Source organism: Sebastes umbrosus, chromosome 13, assembly GCF_015220745.1.
Source record: "Sebastes umbrosus isolate fSebUmb1 chromosome 13, fSebUmb1.pri, whole genome shotgun sequence".
Lineage (NCBI taxonomy): Eukaryota > Metazoa > Chordata > Actinopteri > Perciformes > Sebastidae > Sebastes > Sebastes umbrosus.
In genome coordinates this window covers 20,199,445-20,215,105 of record NC_051281.1, presented here as the reverse complement: position 1 = coordinate 20,215,105, position 15,661 = coordinate 20,199,445, and the positions used below count along the sequence as shown (strand labels likewise).

Sequence of the window (15,661 nt, the reverse complement as noted above, 5' to 3'; positions counted from 1 at the left end):
TTTCTCTCTGAGCACTTGAATTACAATATGCTGAAAAGATATTATGGAATTTTTGCCCAATGATGCCAAAAACATTCTGCCTACTGCAGTTTTAATATGATGCTTACAAATGCCCCCTTTACTCCTGTTTGACTAACATTTGGCAAAAAAAACAAGCTGCTTTAGCATTATTTTAACCTTTTCTTTAAATTAAACTACATATTTGTAAGCCGTTTTTAAACATGTATTTCTTCCGTAAGTTGACAATAAGAAAAATATAGAATAACACCAACTTAGTCCTTTACACCTTCACTGACAAAGATCATCTGCACTTTGTGTGTGGAAGCTGACAGTAACCAAATCTGTGAGGTTTGTCCTGAAAGCACAACAGAAAGACACAGCATGGATTCAGTAATAACCCTTCCTCTCTCTGCCGATGCCCTCAGAGAGAAACAAACATCCACAGAACAGAGAAATTGATGGTCAAACAAAAAAAACCTGACAACTAACTTCAGTCCCTGTGGCTGATGATGTAGTGTTGGTACGTTCTGTCTGGATAGGAAGTGTGAAAAGTGTCTGGTACATACTTCTTTTCATCTGCTTTCATCCATGTTTTCTCTCCTCTTTTCACCTTGAGAAAAACAGCAATATTATTCAATGCAGCTCAAGGCGAAAAATCTCACACTGAGCTCCTGACGGTTTTGACAACAACATAGTTAAATATATATCAAGTAATTAGGGAGTTATAGGGCCAGAGGCTGGATCCAGATGTGTCCACTCATTTTAAATCACCTTACCTTGCCTGAAGACACAACATCTTAACAAAACATTATTAAATTTTTACACTTTGTGGCAAAAAGAAAAAAAAAAAAATGATGATACATTCCTCTGTACAAAGCAAATGGACATGAGAGGTGTGAAAGACGCTCACTGACGTGCTTTGGAGGCAGGCAGGTGGAAAGAGGCAATATGTGAAAAACAAACATGCCTACTTCTAATCCAGATGCAGTCGTCCTCCTGAGATCAGTCTTAGACAGAAGGACGAGGGACAGGACCACAAGCCTAATCTCCAACTGATCCGGTAAGATAAGACAGAAGATGATGTTTGGTGAAGCAAAGATGTTCTTGACACATGGATTTTCAATTTTAGCCGGCATGTTTTTTAAAGGGAATGCTGTTGTCTTGAATATTATATTCCATCTTTACATCATGTTCTACACAATCTGGTGATGCTATATGCACCTGAATTCACACACACACGCACGCACGCACACACACTTATGTATTTCACTTGCAGACTGCAGAACAAATGACTTTTTTCCAGGTCAAGCCATTTGTGTTGTGTCTTTCAGTTGCTGAAAGCATGCAAGCTCTGTACATGTCCGTGCTGCTCTATTTTCTTCTCCTCGGCTTCCTGCCCCCTACAGGTATGTCAGCAGCTCATTACAAATGAATGGACTTGACAATGTAATATGCAGTAATCCTGAAATAATGGACAGGGCGTGAAATAATGTTCACAGCTCTTTCTGTCACTGTCTTGTTTGACAGGAGCAGAAGAGGAGAGCGACGCAGCTGGCAGCAGAGGGGAGAGGGAGAAACGAAGCCTACCCTACTGGGGCATGTGGTCGTCAGATTTTTTCGGGTGGTTGGAGGAGCTGCAAGCCCAGGCAGCTCACCACGGGATGCAGGACCTGGCTCGTACCTTCTGGGCTCACTTCCCCATCGCCAACGAGCTGGGCTACGATAGTCCCGAGTCTGACCCTGAACTTGAGGAGTGAGGGAGAGGAGAGACAGGGTGAAGATGAGAGATTGAAGAGTCTGAGGGGCCAAAAGTCACCTTTAACATGTGTTTTATAGTTAAGACGATCAATACTAGTTTGGAGATTTGTGATATTTTAACAATTTAACAAACAACATTTGGTTAATATTGACTTTTGTATGTATAAAAATAAAAACAATTGCATATATTTTCAATTTCTTTATATCATTTTTTTTTTTTTTTTCGTCTGACCTTTTTAAAACCCAGTATGATGAAAAATATTGATGTAGTAACCCTTCCCTTTGCCACAAACTGGGCTTGCACAAACAAATAAGGACATATTTAATGTTTTACATGTTTTATGGGTTGTGCATAAACAATTATATATTTCTTTTGTTTGCCAAAAAGCCACAAAGAAATGAAAAGTATGTTATCCAACATGCACAGTGACATTATGTGTCCCATAAAGTCTCTGTTAAAGTCAGATGTCCAAATAGACATATTTAGGATTTGGGAGGTGTAGGACAAAATCCTGTAAAACAGTTTCAACAAAACTGAACATTATAATCTTCACAGATTTATTGCAGGCCTCTTTTATTAGACTGCATTAACCTTAGATGTACCTAATAAACTGGAAACTGACTGTATTTTGCTGATAACACTTCATATTTTTTTTTTTTTATGACATTTATTTGAGTAGGTTTTTGAATGCAGGCCTTTTTCTTATAATGGAGTATTTTTTAAATTGTTGTATTGGCACTTTTACATAAGTAAAGGATCTTAATACTTCTTCCACCACTGGAGGTCTTTGAGATTGCAAACAGAAGTAATTCATCATTTTCCTGTCGCAGATTTATAAACCATGTCATCAATTAAAAATCCTGTTTATAAGCAATTCTAATAAAATTAAAAAAGTGAAATGTTGAGGTGATAAACAAGAAGTATGTTTTATTAAGCTGTTAAAGAGGGTGCGGGGTCTCGAACAGAACAATAGGGTTAAATGGAAATTTGAAGTTGAAAATTTCCCATTTGTAAATCTTTTAAGTAATAAAAGGCTTTAATTCTAGTCTGATTTTGACTTTGGGATTTGTGTTTTGAGTGTTTGTGTGAGCTTTGAGGGGCGTCTGGGATGTCTTTGTGCAAAAGTATCAGACACTAAAATAAATCTGAGTCGGGTTACATCACTCAGATTGTCAAGTGTGAGGAAAAAGATGGAAGCAGAGACAAATAGTTTGACAGGAGTGAAGGAGGAAAAAGAAGAAAATTGTGTTTTGGAGCAAAAATGTATATTTCTGATCTTATGGTGTCTCAATTCCTAATTCCCCGGGTAGCAAACACATTGCACTGAAAAGTTATCCAAGAATGCTCTGACGCAGAGATGCTCATTTCACGTTTTTCTGGGCGAATGAACAAGCTTTGCACCTGAATCTGAGTCTTTCTTCCAAGGCTTTGCTCTTCTTTCCAGCTCAGTGTGTGGTACCGTACATTTGGATAGAGAAAAACAAAACGGATATCTGATGATGCATGATGATTTTAGGCTTGAGGACAGTGAGCCTTCCATTTCAGAGGCATCTAATGAATAAAAACGCAGGGGAAATTATATCTATTGGCATGTCTGCACCGAAAGCGGAGGTTTGTGTTACGATCAGTGATTGGTGGACCCAAATGCAGACACAGACTCAGTGTAGAGTAAATGAAGGATGTATTTTAGGGACCAAGGGCGATGAGGATGGTGAGAGGTCGAGGAGGGGCCGCGGAGGCGGAGGGTGGCGGGGCGATGGCGGACAGCAGGGGGTGAGCTGAGCTGAGATGAGCCGGGCAGGCTAATGAGAGTGAGAGTGTGGCTGGTGTGATAGCTCGGGGTTATGGTAACAAGCTGGTGAGGCAGGCAAACATGGGAGTTGGAGGGTAGTGATCCTGGCAATACTAGGGTCATACAAGTTCAGATAAATCAAGGGTAAATTAAGGTAAGTCAAAAAGCACAAACAAATAACTCTGATTGCACAAAACAGAACGTCCAACTACCACTGTGGTCGCAACAACGATAAGGCAAAGAGTGAGTGAAGAACCGGGGTTGATATACTGCAATGTGATTGACAGAACCAAAGACTGTATATAAGAGTGGAGTGTATGTAGTTACCGTGACATCATCCATTGGTTTGTGGACTGACATTTTCAAGTGAGAAGTAGGGTCATTTTCTCAAAGACTTCTATACAATCAAACTTTTTTTTGCAACCAGAGGAGTCGCCCCCTGCTGGCTATTAGAAAGAATGCAAGTTTAAGGCACTTCAGCATTAGTTTCACTTTTCAGACTCAGAGGTAGCCCACTGGATGGAAGGCAGGTTTGGGTAATCAGCAGTAACTGGAAGCCAGGAGTGTGTCTGTGTGCCCCCCCGGCCGTGACAGGCTTGTGCCTTTCACTGAGCTTTACAGCACATCGGCCATGACTTAAGACCACTTCAGAATGATCAATCCAGGTCAGTCCACCGGCAGTTGAGCTGACCTCTTTTCTCTTCTATGCCCAGTGTGAGTGTGTGAGAGCTGGAGAAAAGTAGTCTTCACAAAGAGGATGTATATAGCCACTTTTGTCAGAGCCTGAACGATGAAATAAGGAAAGCAAGAGTTCACAAATGTATTCCTCCTCTCTCTCTCTCTGTATTCTTCACCTGTATTCTTCTGCCTTCCACCTCTTTCCTCTTACTGTCTTTTGTGTTGCCGCTCACTTCACCTTCTGTCCAAATCCATCATGAATGTCGTGCAATCGTCTGGCAGCCTCTGGGTTTCCTGCATTCCAGCTCAGCCTGTGAGAGACAGAGAGACTGTTTGTACAGTAGTTCCAAACCAAACACTTTCACTCTCCGACACACACATTGATCGTATTACAAGTTCAGTGAGAATCTCTGAATGAAACCTCTATAAAGTAACAGTTTATCATCCAATCTAGGATCAGAAAAATGTAACTGTTGATGAACAATAAAACACAATCTTCCCTTTACAAATGAAAATTTAATTCATGAGAAATAAAACACCCCCTTGCTCAATTTAATGCACTCAGCGGTTTGCAACTACAGCCCACACACTTTAATAGGCTACTATATCAAAAAGAAAGCACAACTACAAGCCAAGTATACCTTTCTGTAGGCCTATAAGGCAAGAATACTTCATCATACTTTTCTTAAGTATATCTCGATCAAAAGATTAAGTACAAGTAGGCCTATAAGCCAAGTATACTTAGAGTTTTCTGTATACGTATCAGTATGAGCCAAGTATACTTGTGTATACGTTTGTTAAGTATATCTCTGATAAATACATAAAAAGTAAACTGAAAGTATACTCTCTTATTTTAAGTTTAAAAGGAGTATACTAATAGCACACTTGGATAAACTTCTTTTTGTTTTGGTAAGGGTACTTGGTCTGGTATGACCAGTTGCTTACTGTTACAACACCCGAGTTCTAAGCATGATCAAGAAATCGAGGTAAGATAAAGCGCACGCTAAGTTGAGATGTAGGACTGGGGGAAGTGGATAACAGCGGTATCTCCCTGGGCTAAATGTTTTTAATTAATAACCCAAGAGGGATGTTTGGCTGGTGCTTAAATTGTAAAACAATTAGACTGAGATAGTTGCTGCATTCAGCTCATTTCATGTGCAGCATCGTACTTTAATCTCACTGCAGGACTGAAAAAAAGCCTTTTTAACATACCTGGCCGATAATGAGACTCACTCTGCCTCTCATACATAATTGGCTGAATAATTGATGTTTTCCACAAAAGCAAAGACATCCTTAGATATTGCACTGTCAAATGAATTTTAAGTAGGTCTTGCTACTGTCTAGATTTCTCCTCGGTTATTTTAGTGTCCAGTCAGAAAAACCTGCTGTAATAAATACTTCAGAGACACCTTCAACATGCATACAAATCCAGAGTTTGTGAGATTGAATTACTGTGCACAATTTACATTAATTCACCTCAGACAGTGCAATCATTTTTCTCATTAAGTGAAAGCAGTATTTTTTTGTAGCACATTTTGTACCGCAGCAACCCGCTTCAGAAATTGCAAATTGCAATTCTTAGAAATCCTGAATATCTTTGACAAGCCCCATTCTTCAGGTACAAAGGAGCTCTGCTCTTTATTCCTTCTCACTGCTGCTCGAGTGCTGTATATACGGGGGATGGAAAAGTACCTGGGACACACATGAAAATTCATTTAAGAGCGGAAAATTTCCCAGTAGCAGTCTTGTTGCTGTAGGCGAGGAAATAAACGACATTCCACCCCCATAGGCCAGTTTTCCATTTGGAAAGTCTGGGTTGCCGCCCACTCTTCCCTCTGGTGTGCAGCAGTTTTATGCACAGTTGTTGCTTTTAAGCAGCTCTGTAAAGACTCTGAGCGAGTACAAGATGGCATCCCAGCGGCTTTATATGAGGTTAATAGGGCTGGCTATATTGCTGACACTCTTTGCTCTTAGAGGTGAGATCAATCTTGCTCTTTTCTTCTGCTTTGCTTTTTGTTCCTTTGTCCACACTATTCTGTCCTTCACCATCTGGTTTTGTACTGTTGTGGTCATTTTAAAAGCATGAGCAGATAAAAAAGAACAGTAACTGCATGTCAAGAGTGTGTGGGGTGTTATTCAATAGAAAGTTTGTTCTTAGAAAACATGAAAAGGAAAAAGCAGACACACGCACCGGAGGTGACTTTGATAAGGAAAATGGAAATACAATAAAGAGAAAATATGGACTCTTAAGAGAGCAAATTTAAAAGGCCATATCAGTAGCTTTATCCTACTCACTTTTAATCAGTATAATTTACATTTCTACTGGCCTCTTTTCAAAGCATAACATACATTTGTGTAATTATTTAGTCATTTTATTAATTTAAATCTGCAACCTACAAAGACTTTAGAAAACTTACTTGAGATGGGAAATCCATCACAGAGAACACCACGTCTGCCTGTATTATTGTCTAAATGACACATGAAATTACTGCTATTATGTTTATTTAGGCTATTTATTTATTAGTTTAGCCTATTTGATTGGGACAGAGCATGTTAATGAACATCGGTATGAAAATACAAGATTCAAAACATGCCGGAGTTAGCAAGAATGCTAATTTATATCCGTAGTCCCCAGGCAGGTAACAAAAACAGACACATTACAAGTGATAATATACAGATAGAAATATACAATACACAAGTAGATATAATAGAATGTGATAATGCAGTTAAAATGTAGGCAAGATTCAATCACAAAGCATGCAGGGTTAAGGGAAGGGGCCATTGGCCCCGCAACTTTACGCCCCTGGTCTGATTTAGTGTCGCAGCTGTGTGATCCCATCGCAAGATGGTCTCTAGTTTAAACACTGAATAGATAGTAGTATAGTGGCGTCTTCTGAAGACTATGTGCATAATTTGATCATCAAATCAGCATGTTTAGCCAGTATAATGTTTACCATGTTACCATCTTAGTTTAGCGTGTCATCATGACATCATCACAGCTGAGGCTGATGGAAATGTCATTAGTTTTGAATGCATTTAGTCATAAACCAAAGAACTGGACAATATGAAATTTTGACTTGATGAAAGCGCTACATAAAGGACATGAATGTCTGTACAAAATTTAACAGCAATCCATCAAATCCTTGTTGAGACAATCCATTGAAATCCACAAACCTCATGGTTGCCCTCGAGGAAAAGTTGGGGGGATCACCAAAGTCAGTAGGAAAGACCATCTGGGGGCCATGAATGTCTGGAAAAGATTTCATGGTAATCCTTCAAACAGTTGTTGAGATATTTGAGTCTGAACCGACTGACCGACCAACAATTCCATCTCTACAGAGCCATGCATTACATGCATGTAATACATATGATCAGCTGATTAATGCAGCATTGCAGATGTGGAGGGGTTCATTACTTTCTAATAACAGCTGTTGGAGAAAATGTAAAAGCTCTGGAAAGAATGACTCCTACTGTGCATGTCGTGGAAAGACTTCTATAGTAATGAGAGGAATTATTCAGGCATGTTGTTGTTCATAGCTCATTTGAAACAAACTGGAGAAAGAAAACACATGCAAGCTATTTACTCCAACTCTATCCTTCCACATTTTACAGCACAGTATTCTGAAGTAGGTTTAGCTTAGAAAAACCTCAGTTTCATGTTTTAACTTCTCAGTAAAACAAATTAATTAAACCCCTCTGAGACTAAAGGAAACATGGCCTGGATGTGGCGAGGGATTTGTGTTCTGAGAGAGCAGTCAATTGCCACTACAAGCGTTTCACAAGGTTATCTGACTGATCTGGCGGTGTGCAGCGAGGTACAAGTACAACTCCTAAGTGCATACTGTCTATATGAACGTTCAAGTGTAGCTTTAGTGCTCCAGAGGGAGAGAAGAGCAGCAGGAAGGAGGACATTGTACATATATTTACATGCAAATTTGGCCAACAGCGAGTTTCATTGGATGTGCGTTGGCAACCTCATTTAACCACGCTCAATGATATTGACATTTGCATCTATAATAAATAAACAGAGAACAAACTCATTCATGAAATTGGTTTTGTGAACGGAAATGGGGAAAAGTGTAAAACTACTAAGGCTAATCAGAAAATCTGCTGCAGTGCAATAATGAGAAATGATTTTTCTTTATTTATAAAATGGAGCTAGAGGTTGAACCATTTATGTATGAGCAGCCTGTCTTATACAAGTAGAGAGTTGGTCTTAAAGATTGGCCATTAAAAATCACCTGTATTCTGTTTGCCCATAACTGGCCAACTGGGCAAACAAAACCTATTTGCACTGAACAGAAGCATTGTGACTTTAGTAAATGAATGACAGCTGATTCGACTATTATTTATCAACTTACCTGACATGAAGAATGGAACTGCAGCTCAACAGCTCTCTGTCGACTCTCCTCAACAGATGCATCCAGTGACAGCAGCTTGCACAAGATCTTAAGGAAAAGAGATGGTAACATTTTACTTAACTGTATGATCATACTGCTGTCACAAAAATCAACTCCAGTGAAAGATGTTTTGGAAAATGCCCCTTTCATTCTTCTGCCCGATTGTGCTTCCATCCAGTGGCAGGAGCTGGTACTGTCCCTTCAAGGTCCTCTGTTGCCGTCCCCTCGTCCAAGGCTCAGGAGTTCCTGGCGAAACTGAGCAGAACCAAGAGGCAACTTTGGGACCGCAGTAGACCAGACGTACAGCAGTGGATTATGCAGTTTATGTACATGGGATTTGATGAGCAGGTGGGGTGTCGTTCAGATTTCCTCTGTACTCCTGAAGTCTCTCTCGCACACACACACACACACACACACAACAAAAACAGACTCCAGTGGAGCTGTCAACATGACTGGGATTCTGCGAAACAAAACTGATCCATATAACAAAAAGAGTACATAGATATACTACCCCTTTACATGAGGTTTTGAGGAAGAAAAGAACACACAGAACAGCAACAGAAACACTCTTACTAGTTTATGTCTTACCAAGGATTCATGTTTAGTTTGCCTTCAACAGCAAATGCTACCAATATTTTTTGTAAAAATCAGTTGTGACCTGGTTCACTTGTATATTACCTTAGAAGACATTTAGTGTTCCATTTCCTCGAAGTTGGGGAATTTTGGCGAGACAGATTAGAAAATAACAGTCAAAATCAAAGCAGCAGAGGCAGAGATTTTCAGACTTTTAACCCGTAGCAGTATGGGTAAAGAATGCACCTCGTGTCTTTTGTTGGACCATGTCCCGAGTTTGTATTGTTTCTGTTACGGAGATCATTTTTGTAATGCAAGTGCAACATTTTATATAAGATAAATAAAGGCCCCAAAAAACATTTTTCTAAAGGCACGGTCACAAATGCGTGAATGCAGGCGAGTGACCATCGCCTGCCGAGGCGATATTCAAACTAAAAGTTCACCAAGCAAATTCGCCCCTTTGCTTACATAGACTGCAAGTGAACCGGAGGCGAATGTTAATTTCGTGCATGGACGAGGGTGCCTTTAGTCAGCTTCTTACTATAAGTAATGGGGTCCAAAGTGTAAATCTAACAGAAAATATAAGTTGAAACACCTTTTATTATTTCATATTTCTTTTTGTGCCGTTTTCTCACTGGTTTGGAGTGGATGGGCCTCAGTTGGAAAAATGTGTTGTTACATACTTCCGTGCACCAATCAGGACTTAGCAATGTTTGAATATAGATTTGTTGACACCTGCGGGGTTGTTTGCTGCTGTTGCCGGACAACTGTCAATCAAATCTTATCAAACCACACCCACCCAATCTAAAGAGGCAGATTTGTTTTTTTAGTGTTAAAATCTTAAGGGGGCTTTAAACTTTGCTAAAAAGATAAACCATGCAAAAAAACACAAATAAGAAACACAAACACAGATAAAACAGACAATTTAGTATTCTGGATTTTTATATTTCTCAAATATGTGGATGACAAAATCGTGGAGTGACGAAGCTGGTGTAAACTGTAGTCTTGTCTGATATCTATAATCTTTTTCAAAAGGCACAGTTATCCTCACAATGTTGCCGTCTGACTGGCTGAATGAATAAATACAAACGTGGAACTGAATACATGAATCCCCACTAACAGAGCCAGTATCAGTTTTCTTTCAGGTCAGTGACTGTCATGTAGAATTCACCGGAGACAGCAAGGTATGGAGGCAACAGATAACAAAGAGCAGAAAAAAAGGGAGCAGAGTGCATAGAATTATCCCCTCACAGCCACAACTGACAGCATTTCAGTTTCAGCCAGTGTAGCATTAATTCTCACACAAAACCACTCCCGACACCTTGTATGTGCCATTTGCTGTTGCGTCCTTGAAAGGCCAACGCTGTGGAAGCATTGGCCTTTTCAGCGTTTGCCTTTCATGCATATCTATTTGCCACAGCTGTGCCTGCTGACACGTGTGTGGACACCTTATCAGCTGCCTCTGTGTCTTATTAGTGTGAGATCTGTTGAGGCTGCGTTCCCTAAGGAGTCACATCTGTGGTGTGTTTTCCTCCCCAGAGGCTGGAGACTGACCTGTCGTACTGGATGGACCAAGCTCGCTCCACTGACCAGGGGCGTCAGCACCACTATGACGAAAACGCCGCCATCGGACCGCGTGACCCTAGTTCTTACAGACACGGAGCTAATGTCAACTACGACTACTATTAACCGTGTCAGTCTCTTGGTTTTACATCTGCCAGGCAGCTGTCAATATCCAAGTACTCCACAGCCGCTCTGGCAGTATAACCAGTATAACCCACTCTCAACTCTCTCTCACTATTCCACATATTAGTTATAGAGCAGAGGCGATGTTCAAAAACACAATTATTTGTGCTACAGTATTTACATTTTTACAAGTGAGGCAGCTGATTTGTATGAATTACTGTTAAAATCTGATGTCTGGCTCTTTTCTTAACACTAGATTATTGTAAATAAAGATGTGGCTTCGTAGTTTCTACTACCTAAGTCTCCTGCTTTTTCACTTCCACTAAACAACAATTGTAGAAACGTCTCGCACACGCACACACACACACACACGCACACACAATCACACTGACTCACACACACTCACACACACTCACACACAAATATCGTCTTCCCTAATTATATCATACGCAAAATATTGGAAATATTTTATTAAAATAGCATCTTGATTTGAAATTGATAACGCACATCCTGAAATGAGATTTCACAAAGTAGAACACAATGACGTTCTGATAATCACGTAATGATGCTGTAACAGTCTTTCTAGAGGATTTGCCCGTTCCTGCGTGTTGACACGCCACTGATAAGAGGACAAATCATCCAGTGGAAAAACAAAGTCATGTAGCTCATCTCCGGAGAGAAAACAACAAGAAACTGATCAAATAAACACGAAGCACTGATGCACAGTTTGAGCTGTGTGCAAGATTCTCACGTCTGCAATTTAAATAGCAAAAGCACAAATTCACAAAGAAAAAAAGGAAGGCTGGGTTTCAGATTTCTTGCCTCAAAAAAAAAAGTTTTTGATTCGAACTTGTCCATCCAACACGCAAGCTCCGGTATGGAAAGCCGTTATCCCGCAGTGCAGCTGCAGCTTCAACTCAAGGCAACACAACACTTTTTTAAAGAGAAAGTTTTCTCTGCTTCTCAAAAAAAAAGACACCAATTCCCAGAGTGCTCTACTCCAGAGTGTATTTCAGAGAGTTGCTCTTCAAGGGTTCTCTGAGGAGTCTTAACATCCTTTTGGTGTTTCGGGAGAGTCTGTGGTGGGAAACCTGACCTCAGTTGTGTCTGGGTCTTCCTTTCTTCATGCGGGCGGCTTTAGGTTTGGGGATGTACTGGTTGTTGGCCTGGTGCTCCAGTTCCCGGCTGAAGTACTGGATGGTTTTGTTCAAACCTTCCTCCAGGGGCACCTGTCCACACAAGACACAACACATACAACATTAAGGGTGCTTTCACATCAGGGACCCGGGCCCTGATCTCAACATAAACAAATACATGTGGATGATGACACAAGTGCACCCGGGTACGGAACAACTTTACTAATGTGAAAGCTGAGCGGTGGGGGAGTGGAGATGGAGCGTAATATATTAATATATATACTAAATATTTAAGGCAGTCATGTAGTCCACTGCTAATGGTGATATATTGATGGAGCCTGCTCTCAAAACACAGCTGAACAATGTGTAATATGCTATTACCCTTTAATTCAGCCAATAACATTTTTTGTAAATTGTGAAATAATTGTCTATCTAAAGACCTCATGTATTCCAGAGTTTGCCCTGCAGTTAAACTAAGTCAATCTTTCTTAACGAGCTGGACTCACCTTAAAATTAATAAAATAATCAATATACATTTCAGTGTATCAGAGTTTCACTGACACATGATGGACTTAAAACTGTAAATACTGATTACCTGTCGTCTTCTGCATAGAAATTTAATTTCAAAATATAAAATCTGTACAAAGCAAATAATATCTATAAATATATATATAAATATCCACTATTTCTATTTAGTTATATGTACAACAAATTGGCCTGACAGATATTAGCTTGTCACAGATACATACTGTATATGTTGGGCTGATAAGTCACAAGAAATTGCAGTACAGAAACGCCAAAAGTTTGTTTGCGATACTTTAGAAAAAGTGTTGTAATTGTGCTCTGATGGACAAACTATGTAATACGTTTAGTTTTCATCTGTAAAATGTCCCACTCTGTTCATATCTTGGTCACAATTATTTCATAATAAAAAGTAAGGGCTCTTTATCAAAAATGTGGGCCAATGTATGGACGCGATTTTTTAAAAAACTCCCAAATATCCCCTAAAAAATTGAATCTATACAGACTCCACTTGACTTATTATTAGGAATTTATTACAGTAAAACAGTAAAATAAAACCATTGAGTATGGCTTTTCAACTTTTTATTATGCGATTTTGAATACTAAGTCACATACTGATGTCAACAGAATGTTGTAATAATTATTTTAATATTAATCTAATCCATTAATCCACCTCTCTATAAAAATAGCAGCTCTATTTAACATCTCAGTCATTGTGAATCTACAGTGCAACATTTCTTTGCAGGGGGGGAGAACGAGAGGCTTCAAATGCACATTGTGATGATGAGACACTGATCAGTTGTTGTGACTGCAGGTTTGCAGGACGGTGTGTGTGTGCATGTGAGCCTGTCGTGTGTCGCACATACCACGGGCTCCCAGCCGAGCATCATCTCGGCTTTTCGGATGTCGGGTCTTCTTCTCTGTGGGTCGTCCTGGGCCTCTGGAAGGAACTGGATCTGACTTCGGCTCACTGTGTGTGAGAGAGAGAGTTTGTGGGAATGCACGTGCGTTCATGGACAGGTACAAAGGTACAGAGGGAAGGACATGCTGTTATTATTCTCCTTACTCCTACTTTTAATACTTCTGGTGGTGGATTCATGCGTAGGTCCTGTAACTCTGTTAGAGGTACGACTGGAGCTGCACCTCCTCAGAAATGTAATTACACGTTCTGGCTATGGAGATACCACACTAGATACCCACAGCTGTGACTGGACTACTTGCTTTGTCTCCTTCATGTTTTTGATGTCGATAGACATTATCCACAGTAAAACAACAACATATTGCAAATTGAAAAAAAGGCTCTTTAATCTTCTCCTGTTTTAGTGCCGCTAGACAATTTTATATTTAGTCATCTAGAAAACCCATTTCCAGTGCGAACTTTGTCCTTGCAGCCATTGTCGCTCTGTCAGTGAATGGGAGAATGGAAATATGATTACTTTGTGTATACAGCATAATGACTGCAAGATATGGTTTGATAATATGAGACAAATCCTTTGTTACACCAATAAGGGGGTTAAATAATACACTGAGAAATAGATCAGTGTCTATGCCAGGACCACCGTGACACCGGAAAAATAGCTGCACCTTAAGAAAGAATGGGTAAGACAGAACAGAAACTAGGACAAGTAAAGTTGGAGAAGGACATTAAGAGATAAGTGCTATAAGCAAGGCTCGACTGGACAGGGTCTGAGATGGCAAGGGTCAAGAGTTCTCAGAGACTCACAGAATGACAACCATTTCGATCGATCGGACGCCTTACCGACGAGACTTTTGATGAGACGAGCAAACTCCAATATGGTGTGTTCCTCTGGGTTCCCCTGCGAACAGATTTCATAAACTCTCATATCACATCAGTGTCAACATCAGTAGTAAACATGAGACAAACATGTTTAACATAAGACAGACACATAAACTGACTCATCAGTAAAATGTCTGTTTATGCAGAATTAACTTTCGATTTCAATTTGTGAAACACAACAGGGCGTGATGAACTCACCAGATTGACTGGACTGCTGATGTTACTGTTCATCAACAACACCAGGCCGTTCACCAGATCACTGGAGGACAAATCAAGACACAGAAGCAGAGACATTAAAATGGATTCTCTTCTTTAAAATGTCACTCTGTAGCTTTGCTTTGTATGAGGGACATTGCATGAGCATGAACTTATTGTATGTGTTGTCTAAATACATTTCACGTAGACCAGGGGTGGCCAAACTGGAACTCAATGGTGGGCCACGGGCCAAAAGTAAACACCTGTATTGTTAAGATGCAAAATGGGTCTATTTATTTATTTATTTAAAAAGGATCCCCATTAGCTGATACCAATAGCACCAGCTAGTCTTCCTGGGGTCCGAAATCATGTACATTAATTTATCACATACATACTATATACAACATCACATTTGTGTTACACTAATAACACTCAAATTTTCAAACATATATAAATTTCATATTTCAAATTCATACACAAATCTTCCACAATTTTTTTTTTTTTTTTTGTTTAGCTAGGAACCCAAGTTCTCCTAATTGAATATTATTTTAGCTTTTATATAGTTAAACACTTGAAACCAACCTGCTGAATACAATGTCTGCAATAAGACAATACATGTCTGTAAATGGGTGACTTGTGGGTAGATGTAGGCGCCAATAAGACGTTTTACAAACTATCCTTATCGGTGTAACTGGGCTCTGATAGTGGCCGATGTCTGCACAGCTGCTACCTGTCACACAGGGACATACAGTACATCACCGTTTTGCAGGGAGGCTTCCATACACAAAGTCAAGGTCGAGGGGGAGGAAAAAAGTTATCACTGGAATATATATCGCAACACTATCAGCTCTTTGTCCCAGATACAAGACAGACAGACAGACAGGGAGGGAAAGAAATCATTCTCTGTTACTTTTAACTTGCTTACTGTACCAATTTGGCATTCTCTCTTCCAAATAATCTAGCCACATAACCAGCCATTCGTCAAATGAAATCGCACACTGAAGGATCCCCCTTACGCCGGGAATATGCACAAACATTAATGGTTTGCAAGAGTGGCATTAAACAATGTATGAGACACACAACAGAAGTAATCCTGGCCAGTCATACTGTAAGCCACAGAAC

General features: G+C 39.9%; 3 protein-coding genes across 5 annotated transcripts in view; 2 read left to right on the top strand and 1 right to left on the bottom strand.

Moving 5' to 3' along the window:
* The first annotated feature begins 717 nt into the window (after nt 1-717).
* otos2 (otospiralin 2) lies at nt 718-2,063 on the top strand. Its single transcript, XM_037790593.1, has 3 exons — nt 718-1,060; nt 1,332-1,406; nt 1,528-2,063. The coding sequence occupies exons 2-3, from the start codon at nt 1,343-1,345 to the stop codon at nt 1,755-1,757; spliced, it is 294 nt and encodes a 97-aa protein (XP_037646521.1). The 5' UTR covers nt 718-1,060; nt 1,332-1,342; the 3' UTR covers nt 1,758-2,063.
* Nucleotides 2,064-6,048: 3,985 nt separating this feature from the next.
* Nucleotides 6,049-11,183, top strand: ecrg4a (ECRG4 augurin precursor a). Its single transcript, XM_037789825.1, has 4 exons — nt 6,049-6,205; nt 8,647-8,694; nt 8,808-8,977; nt 10,742-11,183. Exons 1-4 carry the CDS (start codon nt 6,136-6,138, stop codon nt 10,889-10,891), a joined length of 438 nt encoding a protein of 145 aa, XP_037645753.1. The 5' UTR covers nt 6,049-6,135; the 3' UTR covers nt 10,892-11,183.
* A 160-nt stretch (nt 11,184-11,343) lies between these two features.
* Nucleotides 11,344-15,661, bottom strand: part of uxs1 (UDP-glucuronate decarboxylase 1) — a 36,398-nt gene continuing 32,080 nt past the window's right edge. For all 3 annotated transcript variants that reach the window (XM_037789824.1, XM_037789822.1, XM_037789823.1), the window contains exons 12-15: nt 14,543-14,603; nt 14,306-14,363; nt 13,413-13,516; nt 11,344-12,117 (exon numbers count right to left, since the gene is read on the bottom strand). In XM_037789824.1, coding sequence (XP_037645752.1) covers nt 11,986-12,117; nt 13,413-13,516; nt 14,306-14,363; nt 14,543-14,603 — 355 coding nt within the window. In that variant the 3' untranslated portion in view covers nt 11,344-11,985. The remainder of the gene's footprint in view (nt 12,118-13,412; nt 13,517-14,305; nt 14,364-14,542; nt 14,604-15,661) is intronic.